This window comes from Poecile atricapillus, chromosome 10, assembly GCF_030490865.1.
Source record: "Poecile atricapillus isolate bPoeAtr1 chromosome 10, bPoeAtr1.hap1, whole genome shotgun sequence".
Taxonomy (NCBI): domain Eukaryota; kingdom Metazoa; phylum Chordata; class Aves; order Passeriformes; family Paridae; genus Poecile; species Poecile atricapillus.
In genome coordinates this window covers 2,973,160-2,993,199 of record NC_081258.1, presented here as the reverse complement: position 1 = coordinate 2,993,199, position 20,040 = coordinate 2,973,160, and the positions used below count along the sequence as shown (strand labels likewise).

At 39.7% G+C, this 20,040-nt stretch overlaps 1 protein-coding gene across 1 annotated transcript; it reads right to left on the bottom strand.

Moving 5' to 3' along the window:
* Nucleotides 1–2,469: 2,469 nt before the first annotated feature.
* On the bottom strand, nucleotides 2,470–19,360 carry UBA2 (ubiquitin like modifier activating enzyme 2). Its single transcript, XM_058845805.1, has 17 exons — nucleotides 19,186–19,360; nucleotides 15,699–15,782; nucleotides 15,360–15,430; nucleotides 14,188–14,252; nucleotides 13,653–13,753; nucleotides 13,386–13,507; nucleotides 12,634–12,701; nucleotides 10,300–10,421; nucleotides 9,437–9,536; nucleotides 8,751–8,911; nucleotides 7,767–7,860; nucleotides 7,561–7,673; nucleotides 6,941–7,096; nucleotides 6,284–6,380; nucleotides 5,631–5,736; nucleotides 4,715–4,851; nucleotides 2,470–3,788 (listed from the first exon to the last, which is right to left on the bottom strand). Exons 1-17 carry the CDS (start codon nucleotides 19,327–19,329, stop codon nucleotides 3,505–3,507), a joined length of 2,025 nt encoding a protein of 674 aa, XP_058701788.1. The 5' UTR covers nucleotides 19,330–19,360; the 3' UTR covers nucleotides 2,470–3,504.
* Between the last annotated feature and the right edge of the window lie 680 nt (nucleotides 19,361–20,040).

Genomic DNA, 20,040 nt, shown 5'->3' with positions numbered 1-20,040 from the left:
CTGCTTTTTTGCACATTCTGTATTTTAGATACACAAAATGGAGGGTTTTTTTCCTTTTAGCTGCAAAGAAAATAAATATCTCTAGCACAGAAACAGAACAGCACCAAATCTATTTCCCTTAATTCTGTGTTTATTCAGTTTTCTAATCCAAATTTAAAATTTTGGGGCAGTAGAAGTAAGGCTTGAAGCAGATATCAGTGGTATCTACAGACTGAATACAAGCTGATTTTATCTTCTGAAGTCTAATAAATGGTTAGCAAGAAGTCTTTGTTGTAAAGGTCAGAACTTGAAAAGGCACATCAATCTATTCCCAGCTGTCAGAGGCAAGAGGCCAGGAAAGGATGCACCTCTCTCTGTGGTTCAGCTATGGAATGGTTTCATAAAACAAAGCTAAAATATCACACAGAAGCATCACAAACACTAAATGGTCATCTACAAGTTGCAGTGGCTCTTTAGGAAATGGGCTGGCTGTCACCAGGGCCCCAGGGTTCTTTCTCCTGGCTGGTTAACATTTGCCTTATAAAGGTGATTCTCCTGATGCTTTGGGAATTCCTTCACCCTCCATCAGAACAGCTTAATGAATCTCTGGTTAATTGCTGTCAGTTATCAATGCTCAATATTCTTTTCCATGCTCTGCTGCAGAAAAGGGATATTGAATTAAAAGCATGCAGACACTAGGTACATTCTGTAATAGTTGTATTTTCTTGTCCATACATGGCACTTGAATTCACTAAGTAAATTAAAAATGCAAACATCAAGAATTGTTTCTATAAAAGCAGCCAGAAAAGCTTAGCTGCATTAGAGAATTTTGCATGATTATAAACAAACAACTTGAGAACCCTGCAGAGCCAATTTATATCACTGCAAATAGCAGTTTGTAGACTGATTTAATGAACTGGGTTCCAAAATTGTTAGTGAAGATAGAGCTTACATTGCTGAGCCAAACCACTGGGAAGAATTTCTCCTCCATTTAAACATTTAGATCTTGTGCCTTCCAACTACACTTCCTTCCATATGACCATTACTGCTATTAGGAGTTGAAGAAATTGTCATTTGAAAAATGGAGGGGTTTTTAATTACTTGAAAGCTTAAATAACGCTTCAATTTAGAATTTTTTTTTTTCTAAAGAGCAAAGGAAGGTTTAAGTTGGAAAATTCTCTATTGATACAATGTTGGTGACTAGTAGCCAATTAAGGACACTCATACTCCACCAGTCCTGAAAAGCAGCTTTTCATTCTGCACAGCAGCAGTTTGCATTTAGTGCCTCTTTCTGTACTGCCAAACTTCCAAAGGACTGACCAGAACAGCCAAGAGCTGACCCATGTTCTGTGGGAGCAGCCTGTGGAAAGGAAATACATTAAAAATCTCTTTCACATTACAGTGTGTGACAGGAGGGATCCAGGAGCATTCTTGCACTACCCAGGCACGAGCAGCACAACTGCACCTTGTAAATACATCACCAGGTCATTGCTTGTGCAGTTCATTCTGGCCTTTCATGCTGCAAACCCAATGATGGCACAAGGTTAAGAACAATAAACAATAACTTGAGGAGCAGCCAGGCAGAACCCCCCTGGTTGTTTTTTTTTCACCCTTTAATCTGTTGGTGATATTTCAATCCTCCTCATACTCCACTCAACTTCCAGCCCACAAACACTCTGAACTTCAGTAGAAATAATGCACTAAGTTACCAGGGTATATCCTCTACTGGTGTTTTAAAAAAAAAGTTTGAAAGTAATTTTATTTTTAATAAAGATTAAACCCAAAATATATCAGCCTTAATTTTTGGAAGATGTCATTAGACATGAAATTCTAGTGCTTCAGCTGATTATGGCAAGTCTTCCACTGCAGCACTGAAATCCTTTCTCTAACACCTCTTATTTACATCTTTACCTCATCTTCACTCCTTCCAGCCAAGCAGCAACTAACTCAACAGGATTTCACTGTTATGCCTCCAACCAAGCCCCTGCATATGACTGTTACTGCCTAAAAGGAGAAATAAAACATTAATTGCCTTGTAGAAGTTGTTTTGCACAGCACTGGCAATTTTAACACAATGATGAGCTCGCCTTTTTTAACATTCTCTTTCTATAAAATTCACATTTGCTTTACAATTCATTCAGTCTGCAGACAGAGTAAATCTTGCTGCTCTGTGAGGCTCACTGCACACTCACCTATGAATGGGAGCAGTTTTGGGTCCCCAGCACAAAAGTGGGAATTATTTTGGTACAGTGACAGAAATGGCTAATTAATGCATTCTGAGAAGCAACAGTGACAGTTTTGAGAGTTCCCAAGACAAATGCAGTAGGATTTAAGACACTGATTCTAAACATTACACTTTTGTCCCACACATGAAGTGTAATGTATAAAAATCAGAGTTTTCTTCCTTCTGAAGTCACGAGGTGGTGAAAGCACGTGGTGGCACAACTGCTGCAGCTCAAGAGCCCAAGAATTGATTGTCCAAGAAAAAAAAACATTCACAAAAATTTTATTAAAAAAATTCCCCTTTCATCTCAAACAAGTGAAGCTTAAGTTCTGTACTACTAGGTTATGTTTAGAAAAATGGAAAGAATACAGTAATTTTTGAAGGCTATACATTGTAAAATCCCATAAGTCAGCATAATCTTGGACTGTGCAAGCAAATATAGCAAGTATTTCAGATGTTATTTATTTGGTCCATCAGATGTACAGTATAGTAGTAGTATCTGAGTTTACAAAACATCAAATATAAATAACCTGAAACTGTAACAATACACAAAAATTTGCTTCTTACATTGACATACCAGGCAGTACGAGCTGAAAAACTGGAGTAAATTAACAGTTTTACAGTAATGTACATAGTGCCAGCTGATGTTTAAGAACACTGTTAGAACACGGCACTAACTTGCTTTGTTGGATTTTCTTCTTTACTTGTTCAGGGTGTGAAAAATGTATAGGACTAGGCTAAAAATGTTATTCTTTAAGCATCTGTGATTCTGTGAATGCTGAAGGTGAAGCAGGCACACTTGCAACACGGCCTCAGAAAGGGATAAGCAAATGTGCAGGCAGGCCACTGCTGGGAAACTTCAAAGGTAATCATTGAAAAATAAAAAATGTGGGCATCTGATGATGGCCCTTTCACTCAATAGAAGTAGGGGTTTTTGTCCTGTTGGATGATACCTAAAAGGCATTCACACAAAAATACCATGCTGTTTTCATGACTTTTTAGGTAAATACTTATCTGTAGGTATTCATAGACTATGTTTCTACCACATTTAATACATGGAATATGGAAAAAACTTCTGGAAGAGTCTATTGATACGAGAGCTTTATCATCAAGAGAAACAGACACAAATTATTTAAGCCAGCAATTTGGTATCCACTTTGAACCAAGATCTTAGAGTTAGTCTAGTTCTGGACATTTTTCACATCCCACCACAATTTGCTGTTACAGTATGACATTATGTGAATCACTTTGTCAAGGGGCCTTAGGAGGTTCCCCCAAATGCTCTTCATCTTGCTCTTAGCTCAGCACACGCTCTTCGCCCCGACGCACTCACACCCTTTCTCCTCAAGTTTCCTCTTGTGGCTCCTGTTCTCCTCCTCCCCAAGGCTGCTGGAAGCACCCTCATCCTCAGACTCCACGATCATGAGGTCATCCTGCTCCTGCTCAGCACGCAATCTCTTGGGCCCCACGCACTCACAGCCCTTCTCCAGCTTCCTCTTGCGGTTCCTGCTCTCCACATCGTCAGCATTGCTGGAAGTACCTTCGTCCTCAGAGTCAACAATCACCACATCATCCTGCTCTGGAGCTGTAAAAGAGGTTTTGGGGATTCAAATGGATCCTGCAAAGACAGCCTACTCTCAAACCAGTTTTCTACATAAAAAATTGGAGCATTCTTTATCTGCATTCTTTGCCACGCAACTGCAAGGGTATCTGAAATGTCCCTGAAGTTACTAGAAAATATGGTTTTCACACTGGTATTCCTTCTTCACTACAGGTGTGGAAAATACTGCAATAAGCCAAAAACAGGGAAATGTGTTAGTTAGCAGGACTTTTTTTGCATGTGCAAAGCAGAAGAATTGCTGCTGTCTGCAGCAGTTGTTGGGAAAAGAAGTTTTGAACACAGCAAGCTGTAGAGCAGCCTCTCCTTTCCCTACTGCACCCAGCACAACTCCCAGGAGAGGCCAGGCTCCAGGAGAGAGAAGCCTCAAGAGAGGGAGAAGTGGAAGGGTGAGCAGACTTACAAAGCTAAAGGATAACAATGGATAGTATCAAGAAGGAAGATAGAACCAAATGTAAACTTTCAAGACATCTAGTGGATTTTGTTTGGTTTTAAACACAAATTCACTATAAAAACTTATTAATTATGTTAAATTGTGCAATTCTTAATACAATTAGGAGGAAATCTTAGCAATACTCTTAAAATTTAGTTTTCCCTCAAACAGGAGGGAAGGGACTACAGACTTGGTGTCTTAAATCTGTGCACATATTTTATATGCAAAGGAACACCACGTAAATAACAATTTCAGTGTATGTACTATAAGCTTTTGTGCCTTTTGTGCTCTGTAAAAATTGTAAATGTGCATTTTTCTATGTAGCATTAGTAATATACAGAGGCAACTTAAATGCCTTTTACTTTGTATTGGTGAAGTTAAATTACAAAACTGAAGACAACTTTAATTGAACTGCACTAGTGAAAGTCTGATTTGTTTAATATTGATTACTGCTGATTACCTGTTGATGTTGAGGGTTGTGCTCCATCATCACTACCATTGCTAATGTTCTTGGATGTTGGTTCTGGTGGTTTAGGGCCAATTCTTTCAGGGGTATCACCAACAACTTCAAATTCTACATCTTTTTCTAGGTCTTCACTGCAGAAAAATACATGTTTTAAACAGCTAGAAAATAAAATCCTGGTTTTTACAAAAAAAAAACCCATTCAAGTATTAGAGCACCTTGCAACTGTGACAAAATGAGAAAACTGAAACACTGAAAAAGAAGAAAATCTGCCCAGTCTTCTTTCATAATTTATGCTTTGTCTATTTCTAAGCACTATTCCACCCAGTGCTACAAATTCCAAATGCTGAGGAATCAGAAAAAAAATTGTCTGAGCTTCCCTTTCTTCCTTAACAGCAAAGCCCTACTACACTGAACAAGCAGTGTGAGTTTCTGTGTATGTCTATTACTTACCCAGGGTTAAATACACACCTCAGCTACTTCAGAGGGACTTCTGAACACAGGCAGTCAAGCAGAGGATATCTTATCCTAGCAGGCTGAGATTTTTGTGCCTTTCTAAATTTTAGGGTTTTTTCAAAATGCCAGTTTTTTGCTTGTTGGTTGCCCCAAAAGTTAATTTGTTTTTGCAATGTATTCTTATGTTGTGTAACAACAAATTACTGAAATAAACCTCTTTCAGTTATTGTTTTAAAAAGCAAAACCACAACAAGACCACAATAAGAAACAAAACAAAACCAACCAAAACCACTTAAACTATAATTTCATAAAACATAACCGTTATCTTTTGCCTCTATATTCATTTTCAGCAGCTTAATCTTTGAACTTCATTCATGTATTTCAATTGTGAGTCAAAAATTCCCTGTGGAACTGTTCTATGTATACACACAAAAGATCCTTATTTCAGAATCCTTACCTATGAAGCACATTGATTAACAGAGTATAGTCCTGGAGGAAATCATCTGCTTGGAGTCGAGTGCCATTTCGAATTCCAAAGTCTGATAATTTCCTGTGATTATTTGCTACAAAAACAGTAAAAAAACTGCAGTGTATAGAGCTATTTACAGAAAGATCTTTATACCTGAATAAATATGGAGTACTCCAGAACTTTTATGTAGGAACATAAGATTAACACATATTAGCTATATTTAAATTAAAAGCTGACATTTAAGCCTATTAGGAGTTAAAGCTACTTATGTTTGATATATTTACTCCTCATGCCATCACGTTCAAGCACTTCACAATTACTGTGTTTGGGAACATTTTGGATATGGTTTCTGGCACCATGAACAGAACACCACCTATGAGCCAGCAAATGCAGGAGGTTTGCAGGCAGAAAACTGTTCCTGAAAGGAATCCTGACACTCCAGGCCAGCAGGGCTTTGTGCAGGAAAGCTGAGCTGCACATGCAGCTTGCACAAAATACCCCTGGCTGTCCTCAAACCACTTAAAACACTTGCAAATCCAGTGCACAGGGTGAGCACTGCAACATCTGCTGTACAGCCACTCTGCAGAGCCTCTTCCAAGGGTTTGTGTACTCTCACCCCAAACCCTCAGGAGCACACATACCTTCTGTTTCACCTTCTTCTGAGGAGATCAGGATAGTTCCCTTTCCATCATCTATTTGTACATCTGGTGCTACCATAGCAAATTTTTCTTTCAGTATCTGAAAATATAAATATATTCATAATTTATTAATAATTAATATATATTAAAATATATTAAATCTCTGACTTAAAAAGATCTATTAAAAAAAGAATCTTATGTTGATTTTATTATTTTGGCTCATTTTCAGGCATCTACTGAAAGCCTATACTTTTTTGTTCACTTCCACAAACAAAATTATTATATTTTTGAGATCTGATACTTACAGGTTCATATATTCTAGAAAGTTCTTTAGAATACTTCATAAAATAACAGAATTTCAAATCAATTGTGATCACAACTGTAATGTAGCTACTGAACTTTCAACTTAAATGCAAATTTCATTTTTTGCACTCAGACATAGGCTTTAAAACCACCAAAATTTACAAAATGCAAACATTCTTTCACAAGACTTACAATACACATGGGCAAGAAGGACATTGGCTAACCAGCTCTTGTAGCTGAGAGAAACACAGAGTAAATACAAACAGGAGATGCTTGGCCAAAATATACTGAGCAAATACCTTATTTTAATAATTTACAGTATTAGATTCTAAATGAAAGCTGTAGCTCGAGATTTACCTTATCTTGGAGTGTCAACACAGTAACTTTGTGTGTGTTAAGTTTCACAGTCACTTCTGGCTTACTTGCACATACATAACAATTGGGATTTGGTGGATCCAAAGCACAAGGAACCAACAGCTTCTTCCTGGGATTTGGCTGCTTGTTCAGAAAAATCTTGAGGACAGACAAGAAGAAATCAGATTATTCTTTAATTACCAGCATGTCTTAAGCCTGTTTTCCTGCAGATTTCTTGTCCTGGTCTCCCAGACTGTCCTGTTCCCTAATCCCCTCTGCTGTGCCTGCTGAGCAGGAGTCTCACACAACCAGCTCACCTTGTGCTGACAGAGCAGCTCCTGCCAACATCTCTAACACCAAACAACCACACTGCAAGTGATGGCAGCCTGGTTCTCTCTCCTATCCAGCACAAATTTTTATCAAGTCATTGGAATTTACTGATGCTTAAGACCCGCACTTCTCTTTTCACTGTGAGTGGAAGTCCCCAGCATATTCAGAATCTACTGAAGCAACAAGTGACAGTAAAACTACACTGGTGTAAAAATGTTAAATCTAAAAAAAAATGTTAACTTTTAAACAAATAATAAAAAGCAAGAAAACAAAAGGATTTTATTCCCACTTACCGTTCTACACTGATCTATTTTCCCCGATAAAATCTTCAAACCCTCCAGCACTATCAGCCCAGCTATCACTGCATTGGTAGTAGCTATAGCTGGGATAATATTTCCTGCCATTGCTGCAAAACAAACAAGAGTATGCAGATTTTTAACAGCAAAAGAAAACAAGAAGATCATAATATAAAGAAAACAATGCTACATTTTATCCTTACACTTGATATCAAATCTGCTCTTCATATTCATTCCAAAAACATGCATCCTGAGGTTTGCAGCAGCAGTGACAAAATCCATGGCAGAAGGGTCATCCTAAAAAGAAGTTAATACAAAAAGCATTTAAAAATCTGATTACTCATTGGAAAGAGTCTGAAACACGTGGTTCCTAAAATCTTAAAAAACAGAATTTAAAAAATAAAAATTCTATACAAGATTCCATTTCAAATTCAATATACTTCCTGTTTTAGATGGTGTACTCAGAGCAGCAGCACTTTAAATACTAACTACAGTTTCTAAACATGTATTTTAGTATAATTAGTATATTTATTTTAGTTTAATTAATATATTTGTACTAATAAAACGCCTTGTACATATATTTAAATCCTAAGTCTTACCATGTTTCAAACATTTTCAACATTGACTTTTAATTCTGAATCAAAGTTTCAAACACTGGGTGTTTCAGAAAGAATAATTTGTACTATTTGTCACAGTAGTATTTTACTATTTTGCCCTGCCCCCCCTATATTTATAGAATACTTTTTTCTTATGCCAAATGACCACTGACTGGAAGTGATACTGTGTGTGGTGATAAACAAGAAAATTCTTGTTTTCTTCAACAGCTGATTGCTCAACCTCAGTAAAACTCCAGCTACTGACACCTGGTTAAGAGCAGGTTTTGGAGACAGATAAGAAGGGAAAAATTAAGTTGCGTTATTAAAATATTTTCAAAAATCAAAATATGACAAAATACTCTGTGCTTTTATGAGCTGGAGAATTTGGTGAATTAAGGTATTTCACACCACAGCAGTTAATCCTTACTCTCAGTGAGTTACCCAATACAGTGTTTAAAGAATATATTTGTTTACATATGGAAAGGGTTTCCATAAGGTGCCAGTTCTAAGCACTATCATTTTGGAAGGAAACTGAATGAGCCCAACTAATATTTGTATTACACATGTAGATTTTATACATAGCAAACTAACCTTATCCCATATAAGTGCTTCTCCATCAGCCTTCTCAGCCAGGTGAAGACTCAGGGTTTTAACACTCTTTGAAAACAGGTCTGCATAGCTCCTGAGATTAAGAACCTGCTGATCCTTCAACACTGCAGAGCTCTCATTCTGCTGGTCAGATATGTTCTCCTCTTTGGGGAAAAAAAAAAAAAAAAGATCAGGAATATTTAGAAGTTCTCTCAAATAACTTTCCAATTTCAGCAAAATTTGCTATTTTCTAAATTGAATAATATCCTCAGTCTACAGTAGGCCAAACATTTTACGACAAATCTGCATTTAAAACTGCAAGTATAGCTAATATATCAGTCACCCAAACATGCACAAATTACAGCAAATATAAATTTTCAACCAAACAACTTTCAGAGATAAATCTTATGAGAAGTGCTTATGGTAAAGTGTCCTAGAATAAACTGACCTAATTTTGTTAAACCTGTATTTTCTACAGCTAATACTAAGCATCTAAAACAACAATTGCAAAACAGTCTTAGAAAAAGTAGTGTCAATATAGAGAAAAACTTGAAATATTCAGGAAATGTAATGAATTAATGTGTTCATTATCAGAATTCAACTGCAGCAGTAAATAATGTACATATCACAGAGATGCATTAATAAACAGCAGGCACAACTTACAAATATACAGGAGGAGGGACAGTTACCTTGCTTTTGTACCTCAGCCCAGTCCAGTGGCACTGGAGGCTTTCTTTTCCTCCACAGCTTATCCATTGTCAGCAGATATCTAATGTCATCTTTGAAAAGCTAGGAAACATGAAAAAAATAAATTAAAGGGAAAGAAAAAAAAAACAAAAAACAAACTGAAAAATCAGCATTACACTGATGAGGTTTTGATTTTCTCCTTGACAGTATTTTTAACTACATAGAAAGATTCTAAAAACATACTCCCCACTCTTTAACACTCATTGCATAGAGCAGACACAGTTCTGATTAATCTGGGGAGGAATGAAGTGAAAAATCAAGAAACAGTAGTTCAAACAGTGGTTTCACCTGTCTACTGAAGCCATCCCTACAGTTCTTTGTATGCCCTCTCTGAGATACATGAATGAACATACCAAAGAATTTCCAAAGAAAAGTTATTGCTACCTATGAACATTTCCTCTATTTATCCACTTTCAGTAATTACTTGGAACAAGAACTCCTAAATCAGTTTGTTTTTTCTTATGCCAGAGCCTGATAATGCACAGATGACTGATGCTTTTAGGTCCTCAGATTGATTCTGATTATGCCCAGTGCAATTCCAGAGATCAAATAGACCCTCTGCCATTAAAAGTAATTGCAATGGAGTTTTGCAGTGGCCAGGCTGCTGCAGCCATCTCTACAGATGCAATGGAATCCTGAAAAATATGCAAATGTTGCAAGAGACCAACACAACAGCAAATGTTGGTGGATGTCACGACACGATCATGTGATGGCTAGCATTCAGTGTCCAAGCTGGGGCTTGACTTAATTTTACAGCACCTCATACATTTCAAATAAAGACATTTATTTGGGGTAAAGAAAATACCTTAGTAAAAAGTTTAACTGGATCATAGCCAGTGGATTTAGCCCACTCCTTAGTTGAAACACGCTTAATCTCACCATCTTCATTGGATGCTAGTGCTCTGGCTTCTGCTTCTGCTGGCTCCCCTGTTAATAAAGCAATAACCAGTCTTTTAAATTAAATTTAAAAAAAAAAAAAAAAAATCCCATCCAAATATTACCCCCAGAGTCAATTACCAAAATTATGCAGGGAGCATAAAATGACTTTATTGCACCCAACAAAAGCTGAATTAGGCACAGTGTGCCTGATCCTCTTTGCCTCTGCAACTGCAACTCACTGATTTAACCTGATATCACCCAGCTCCTTTATTGGCAGAAACAATGAATGATTGTTTCCCAGTAATTTTCTCACATAATGCTGCTACTTCAGAAATGTCTTACCACCCCCTCTTAGTAGTCTCTTTTCTGGCTAGAGTCTTAGTTTGGTTGGGATTTCAAAACAAACAAATTTTAAAAAATCAGTTCCGTATCTCTGGTTCTTTTTATACAAAAAAAATCTCTATAAAGATGCTAATAATTTTATTTCTTTCCCAGTCACATCCAAGAATTGCTATTGTGATTTCTAATAATCAGGCTGATGTTTTCATGGAACTGTCTATTAACGTCTCGACTGAATGAGAAAAATCAACTCAGAGACCATCATTTTATGTGTGGATTTGTGAATGTTTCCCCCCTTTCACCAATGCATCATTTGCATTACTTCATATTTATCTGCCTCATGTATCATTGCCCAGACATTCTGTATTGTGAAGCCTTCTACAACTTTTTGCAGTTAGTCCTCATCTTTTTTATTCTGAGTGACTTTGGCTAATCATCTGTGCTGAACAGCACACATCTCCCATCTGAGACTCCTCTAATCACCATTTATCTCTACTTTTCAAGTAGTTTATTCACTTCAGGACCTTCAGCCTTTTTTGTCCCCTTGGCTGCTTATTCCCCTTGGAACCCCTTGGGTTCCCCTCAACAGTTTTTGGATTTGGCCCCTGCACATTCAGAACAGCCTAAACCAGACATACACTGCACAGGCTTGTTGATTCCTTCCACAGACCCACAAAGCACAACTTCCCTTTATAAATGTTGCATTGACTCTTCCCTGGATGTCCTGCTTTGGGCTGAGAGTTAATTTTCCTCCTGGTAGCTGGTCCAGTGCTGTGCTTTTAGTTGTCATGTTGGTAGCACTCTGATGTTTTAGTTGTTCCTATGCCAAGTCAAGGACTTTTCAGTTTCCTGTGCTTTGCCAGAGAGCAGGAGCACAAGGAGCTGGGAGGGAGCAGAGCCAGGACAGCTGACCTGAACTGACCACAGGGATATTCCAGACCTCAGAACGTCCTGCTCAGCACATAAACTGGGGGAGTTGGCTGGGAGGGGCTGATCTCTGCCTGGGGACTGGCTGAGCATCCACTGGCCAGCAGGCAGTCAGCAGCTGTGTAAGCTGTTTGTCTTGAGTATTATTCCCCCTCTCCTTATTCCAATTATTATCAATAATATGTTACATTTGTTTCCATTATTAGCTGTGGTTCCATTATTTGTGTGGTTCTCCCTGCTCTGGGCACAGCAGTGAGCAAGGGGTGCTGAGCTGCCAGCTGGGGTCAAATCTGGACACTGCCACCTCTGTGTGACCACAGCACCGTGAAGGCAGCCAGGGCAGACACCAGGATCCAGCTCAGCACTCCTGTAACTCCCCTGCTGGCTTTACTTCAATAAGTGGCATTGCATTTGCTACCTATCAACTACTTTGTTTCAAGTGACTTGATATTGCCACTCTTTTTAAGACTCACCTATTTCATTCTGCACTTCCTGTAGGAACAACCTGTCCAGTGATCATTATCTGATGTTCAAAGAATTTGAAGAGTCGGAGGATCCTCTAAGCTCCCCCTCCCAAGTCCATTCATCTATCAAAGGATCCAAAAGAAGCAACCAACAATGATGCTTATTCACCTCATAGTAACTATGATTACTGTCCTTACAGAAAAATACTGAATAGCCATAAAAATATCACTCCAAATGGGCTTATTTCCAATGTAGATTAATGCTGAAGTGTTGCAGGCTAGAAGAGCTCAAACACAACTCCTGAACTTCCTTGCAAACCCTCAGCTAGGAGTGGGAAATGCAGAGTGACTACAAACATCACTCAGTACTCTGTTCAAAATACAAACCTCCCAGAGGCCAGTAACAGAATCTTCTTTAAAGAAAACTGGGCTGAACTCTCTAACCTTAAGAAGTGTACAGAAAGGAGTCATAATCTCTGAAACAGAACATTTCAGTGACAGGGTAAGCCACCAGCTTATATCACACTCACAGGCAGCTTCAGGATCAGCTCTGTCAGGTGAGACTTCTTGATCAGCATCTTCTTCTCCAAACAACTGGCTATATAACAATTAAGAACAACAAGACTAGAATTTCAGCATATCTGGTTAAAGATTCCAATATTTGCTAATGGATATATATTCATTTTAGGATTCTTGCTTTCAGACAGATTGCCACTTCATACATTGTTTTTTCAACTGATGGGATTCATCACATGGGGACTTAACACTGACAACACAAATATAAGAATGAATTTAGCAAAACAATTTTCTGTATAACTCACTCAGTAGCGAGTTATAATTATATTACTTTCATTTCACCCAATATTCAGCCTAATATTTACACTGCAGTACTAAATGCATTTTTAGCATTTAGTACTCTGGGATATCCAAGGTTCCAACCAACTTTTTACTTGTTCATACATGCATTAAACTGAAAAATGTGCTTACTTCATACAAAGATGAAGAATAAAGCAACCTCAACCTCAACTGCTGTGCCAAACTACTCTGCCAGATTTTTTGTGCTATTAGAGCAAGGCCTAAATACTAATCAACCTTCCACCTTTATAACCACTCCAGAACCCAGGTCAAGGAACTCAATTTTCACCATAATCCATCTAAAACAATTTAAAACTAATTTAAAATCCATTATAATAAATAAAAGGTAATTTTATTTCTTTCTCTGCAGGTTTAGAAACCAGAAGAGTGAACCATAGTAGCTATTTTTTTTTAAGAAGTCACTTACTTGAACAAATACTTGGCCCACACAATGCAATGGATAGGCTCCGAGGGCGTATTTCGGATTGTGCAGCCTGGGAAAGTTTTCTGAGTTGGTTTAGGCTGACATTCATAACATTCTGTCACTCCCTGGTGAAAAATGAAGCATTTACTTGTCACTCTGACAAGGCTACTGATAGTTTGGGCTATTAACAGATGAACTGTAACTCTATCTCCAAACACCCACTCCCTGTTGTCTAAAATAGCCAATGACAAAAGTGACACCCCACCTAACCTTTTTGATAACAGTTACTTGTCCAAGGTAGCCTGCAGTTCCACTCTCTATAAGAGGAATATCAGCAGCCAGACACATCCTGTTCACATGGTTACGGGCAGCTGCAAATCAAGAGGGTTTTAAAGAAAAAATTTGAATAGTTAAGAAAAAAAGAAGTTTTACTTCTCCAAATTCAAACCACCATCCTATGTGCTTATCTTTAATATACCTTGTTTCTCTATAGAGCACTACACCATTTTCACACAGCCCAGTTTCCCATTCTCACAAGGTATATGGACATTAATAAACACATCAAACTCAAGTGACTAAAGCTATCCACAGTACCCAGCAGTTCCCATGAAGCAGCAATTAATTAGCAGTGTACATTTCCTTTCAGAACACCTGCAGAAGCACTAAACCACCCCTTCAAGTTTCTAGCAAAGCACACAAGGCTTAGTCCAGCTGCAGATGTGTTAGGAAGATACTTGTTACTCAAATGACACTGCAGCAAAGAACAAGCAACATCTGCAATATAAAATCATAGTGAAAACTTCACCTCTGTTATCCAGAGCATTCATAACCAACGTAAACTGGCGGAAGAACTCTACGTTATAGTCAGGGCTACAGAAAACAAAAAGAACATTTCAAATGGCACATCTGAGTTGTTGGTTATTACTGCACAACAGAAACTCTACTCATGCAACTGATGTTCATGTGATAAATTACACATATTAGAAATTTATAGATTTAGCTACCCTTTAACTTCCCCATTTGTCTTCTGCCCACTTTAAAGTTTGGTGAAAGCATGACTTTTATGCTGCTGGAAGGAAGCTACTGCAATTAGTACTAATTTGACCAATGAAACAGTTAGACAAGGGAAACTGATTAAACTACTCTGACCTAATGAGTAAATTAGCTGAGCTGAGGTAACTGACCTTAAAAACCATCAGCTGTGTCTAAAACATGCACACTGTAATTACCACAGCTCATCAGACTGTGCATAATTCATTGTGCTGTGATAGCTCCATTGGTTTGGCTCCATTGATGGCCTGAGGAGCCAACACATGGGACCTTAAATCCTGATGCTTCAGTTATCTTTACATTGCATTTTTCTGACTTAAAGAAGAAGGTGGAGAAGAAGAGAGAGAAAAGAGGAAATAGGATTAACAGTATCAGGAGAAGGATACAGCGAGTCAGTGTTTCACTGGCTAAGAGCAACATCAAAGTTCAAACTTCCACGGTACATGGAAATTAGGGCAAACACAAATTAAAACATGGGGAACAGCTAGTGGAACCCTACATAATTGTACTCTACTCACTGGTTGCAGATCATAAAGCCTAAATTTCAGCAGCTTGGGGCATATATAAATGATACTTGGTTACCTACACACACACACAAAGGACTTAATTTTTTTAATCATATATTCAACATTCACATGTCTTTTAATTTCATTACTGCTCAAGACATCAGGACATCCTTACAGAGTAGAAACTCATGTTGCTAATAAAATGAAAAACAGACACAAACAAATGACTACAGCTTACTACCAGAGCTTAAAACCCATGCAAAAGCCAGATTTCCACTCATGTGTGTGGTAGTTCACATCCACTGCTATTTCTCCTTACTGAGGAAGCATTGTAAGATACCTTAAAGCACACCATTGTAGCATTTACATGACACAGTACTTGCAAATCAAACATGTAATTAGAGCTTAAAACCAAACATACTTCATGATGCTATCATGGTAAGCTATAATATTAGCTTCTGGACAAAACTGTAACACGCTTTCCTTGGCAACCTAGAAACAAAACAAAAAAAAAGAAAACAAAAAAAACACTTATTATTTCTTCCTTCCTTCTAAAAGACAGACTTGATACCAGCTGTGTATCGAGTAACTTGACTACCTTAAAAGATTTAAATACTTTAATAATGAAATGCTATGGACAGCCACAATCAGCCAACCAACACTTACCTCTTCTGAGCAGAAACTAAACTGTGACATGTTTCTAACACTATCCACAAAATAATACAGAATAACGAGGCTTGAGCTTTGACTTTTTCCTCACCTGTGATTTTGATCTTCCAACATGTTTCTTCTGAAACAGAAACTGTCTGTTGAGATTGCTGACATCAATAGTATCCAAATCAATCTATAAACACACAAGAGAGGCATATCACTTTCATAGGAAGAAAAGGAACAAAACCATTAACACAGTTTGAAGAAAAGACAATTGGCCAAAACGCAGAAACTTTACAGACCATTTCTCACACGTTACATCAGCACTACAGCAACTGAAGAGGCACAAGTGGTCACCTAATTATCTTCAGGAATCCACCTGTTATCAATGCTTGCTGACAAAAGTGCAGGGCTACATGAGAACAAACTTTCTGCAGAGAGCCCCTGCTGTAAATGCATGTGATTCCCAAGACACATCCACACAGCAGCAAGCAGAAAGCCAACACCGATGGTGCTGCTTGCACAGGATAAAGATTTTAGCAGCAGTTCCTGAAGAGCCCAGTGCAAACTCAGGTGGGAAAATGCCAAAATCCATCGAAACAGGTCTGGCCAGCCTCTCCCTGCACCGCCCACCCTGAGCACTGGCTCGGTGCTTCCCCCAGGCCCAGGAAAGGCTGCTCCAAACCAACTGGTCCTTCCACTTTATAGAGCATGGCTTTAAGCACCTGAATCAAGGGCTGCACAGCCACCTTACACACACACTTCAGGGCAAAAGCTTTTACTGCCTGTCCCCAGGACTAACTGCCCAAGTGCACATCAACAAATTATGAAGTCTACTTATAAAAAAAGAAATCAATTCACTCAATCAAAATGTTTAAAAACATGCAGCATAGAGCACAAAGGATGCCATGACTGCAATTCCCCTAACAGCTATGTTTCTATTTATTTATGCACAGGAACAGCATAAACTCCAATATCTTTAGCCCCCACTAACTAGAACTTTGACATTTATTCCTGGCTTTGTTATCACTTCTTGTTGTGCAATTAAAGGTTCTTTGATCAACAGCTCTTATTAGCGTCTTCTCCCGTCCTTAACATTTTTAATGAGGAGAGTTTTTCTGAGCATCAGAGATATTTCTCCCAAATTCTCACAGGTAATGCTGACATACTCAGCACAGTAACACCTTCAGCTACCCAGAGAGCACTCCCAGACTGACTGCGCAGTGTGAAGTTTAAATGTGACCTACTCAGGGTGCTCTCACACGCTTCTGACTACCTGAATTATGAAAAAAGCATGGCACACACTCTTTGAATATCCTCTACATGAGAGATCCAAACCCTGAGATTAATCCACCTCTTTTCTTTAGGGAGTATTTTCAGTTGAAGGAGTGTAAATTTTAACATACTAAAAACTGCAACACCTACAGAGTCTAAATAAACCAGTTAATAAAGGTGCCTGTGGATACAGAGCAAACAGAAAAGATACTATGTTTTGAAAATATATTATAGAGCTGAGATGCTAAACATTACTGCCACAGCAATTACTCGTGGCCTTGTCTCTTTTCACGAAAATGGTATTTGTGTAATTCACATTTCTACCCCCGTTCCTTCCTCGAAAGACACACAGAAAGCTTGCTTAGTCCAAAGCCAGAAAGCCCAAGAACTTCAAGGGAAAACAGTAAAGGACAAAACTGTTAAAAACTTCACTAGCCAGAAAGCTTTGAATATTTCAGCTGGAGAGGATGACAAGTGACATCAGCTCCTGCTGAGAACAAGAATTCCAGCATTCAAGGGAGCAAAGGGAGTTCTCCAGAGAGAAAACTTGAGACCATTAGACCTCAACAGAAGCTTCAGTCTAGCTAAGAATGATGAGAATTTAACAGCTCTTTTATAAGACAACTACACTGTTCCCATTTTGGTAACCTGGAAGAAAAGGCATCATAAACTTAACAACATTTATTCATGTTCTTAATTCAGACCTGGATCCCAAAAAAATGTAACTCTGTTCTTCATTCATAGGACAAGGGTATGCCTTTCAAGACACTAAGGTCACATATTAGTCAGTTGTCCGGTATTCAGAACTAGTATTTTTTTTTTAGTATTAATATTATTTTTAGAAGATCACAACTTACTTATAAAAAGTATTTTCAGATGTTCAAGTTTGTTAATATTTAATAACTGATGAAAACTCTCAAAAATATCAAATGCTGACAAAAGCTATTTATTCTGCTAACAGCAAATTCCCTCTTTGTCTAACAAGTCTTCTTTTGCTTTTGCCTTGTCTTGTACCCACCTGTTCCCTATTTATGTCTTGCATAAAACACTGCCATCACTGGCATATGAAGACAGCCCTGATCCAACATGTATTTAAGTTAATGAAGTCCCACCAAGTCAGCCCTGAAAGGCAGTACCGACCCCAAACCATAACAAGTGAAACAAGCAGCACACCCCGATGAGATTCATGCCTAATGACTAATTGGAAAATCAGGAGCTTTGAGCTGTGTTATAATGGACTGCAGGAGCACATAACTGACAGCAGAGCAGGGGGGGGAAAGAGGAGAACAGTGCATAAAATGCTCCTACTCCTCTGCAGTTATTTATTTCCCTGGTACAGTGTTCAAACTGGACAGGCTCTCAAACCAAAGGAAAAATTGGAATTAAACATATTCTACAATTTTAAAAACTTGTAGGAAAGCCCAAGCTGTAAGAATAACCAGTAACTGTTTTCTTCTAGAAGCTGATATGGTTGTAGATAGGAGCTGCTCTGCTCAACAAGTCTAACTGCAAACCCAAACTCCTCACAACCTGTCACACAAAACTCTCAGATGTGACTCCTGGACACGTTAGTTAAAAGATATTGAAGGAAACAGCCTTATGCTCTAGCTGGTTTTAAAACCATATGCTCTTCCTTACTACAGTAAGAAACCAATAAAGGTCTGGATCTGGCAATCATATTTTCACCAACAGTATTTCTCTCTATCTCATTTATATTACTAGCCTCTCACATCTGCCCTTCCTGTATGCATTCACAGATTAATATCTGGAAGCAAAAGTGAAAGCACGAGCCCGCGGGAAGCGGCAGCACTGACGGGTTTACAGCCCGGGATCTGCAAGCACAGTTCACCTCTCCCGGGGGCTTCTGGCAGCAATTCACCACCGGACCGTCACCCCCAGCTCCGGAAAAGGCGGCACTCAGCAAAACTAAAGACTTTCAAGATCTCTCCGGGCAGCAAGCAGGGCACAGCGCGGTCTCCCGGGAGGTTCCATCCGCACGGACACACACGGCCTTGCCAGGACGGCGGCCGGACCTCGGCGGGGGAAGGAGGAGCTCCCGCGCCCGGCGGGGGCCGGGGCTGAGGGGGGCGGCGATGGCGCGCAGGCCGCGGCCCCTTTGTTGCGCCCCGGCCCGGCGGTCCCGCGGCGGCTTTGGCGGGCCGGGGCGCTTTGAAACCGCGCCCACAGCGCAGCGGCAGAGCGGCCCCGCCGCCGCCGCGCCCCCGCCGAGCGGCACCCGCGGCCCCGGGCCCGGCCTCCCCCCGCCCGCCCGCCCGCCCGCGCCGGAGCGCCCCAGCTCCCGCCCCGGCATCGACCCGCACCACGTAAATGCTGCTGAAGCCGGTGAGCACCAGGTTCTTGAGCAGCTCGCAGCCGATGCCGCCGGCCCCCACCACCAGGACCCGCGCCTGGGACACGGCCTGGGCCAGCTCGGGGCGCAGCGGCCCCGACAGCGCCGCCGCCATGATGGACACGGCGGCGCCTCCGCGCGCCTCCTCACGGGCCCGCCGGGACAGAGCGCCGCCCCCGCGCGCGCAGCGCCCCCTACCGACCCGGAGGACCGCGCACTGCCAAAGCCAGGGCGGGGCGGAGCCGGACTGACCCGAGTTCGAGCCCCGCTGCTGCCACAGAGCCCCAGCGAGCACTCCTGGCGCTACAGGAGATTTTTATTTGTTGCATTAATTCTTAATATATTTATAGTTCAAATATACATATTTAATATGTTTATACGCTAAAGATTTTTATATACTATATTATTATAAAGAGAGCTCAAGAAGCATTTGGATAATGCTCCCAAGCACATGGTGGGATTTGTGGGGCATCCTGAGCAGGGCCAGGACTTCATGATCCTGATGGGTCCCCCCCAGCTCAGCATATTCTATGATATTTTTAATATATTTATTTCTAATGTTTTTTATTTTTTATATTAATTTTTATGACTTCACCTAAGTTAACTAGCTTGCCTCCAGAGGGTGACATGGTAAGCTACAATTCCTCCTTAAAAACAGCTTTGCAATGTGTGTCATTTCCTCTCCTCCCCACCTCCCCTTCCTTTAAACCCACACTTTTAGTGCATTCATTCATGTTGGAGCATTAAACCTGTATAGAATGCTCTAAGGCCACTCAAATTACTTTTCTTTCAGTCAGTGAAGATATTGCAGCTCAGGCCAGGCCAG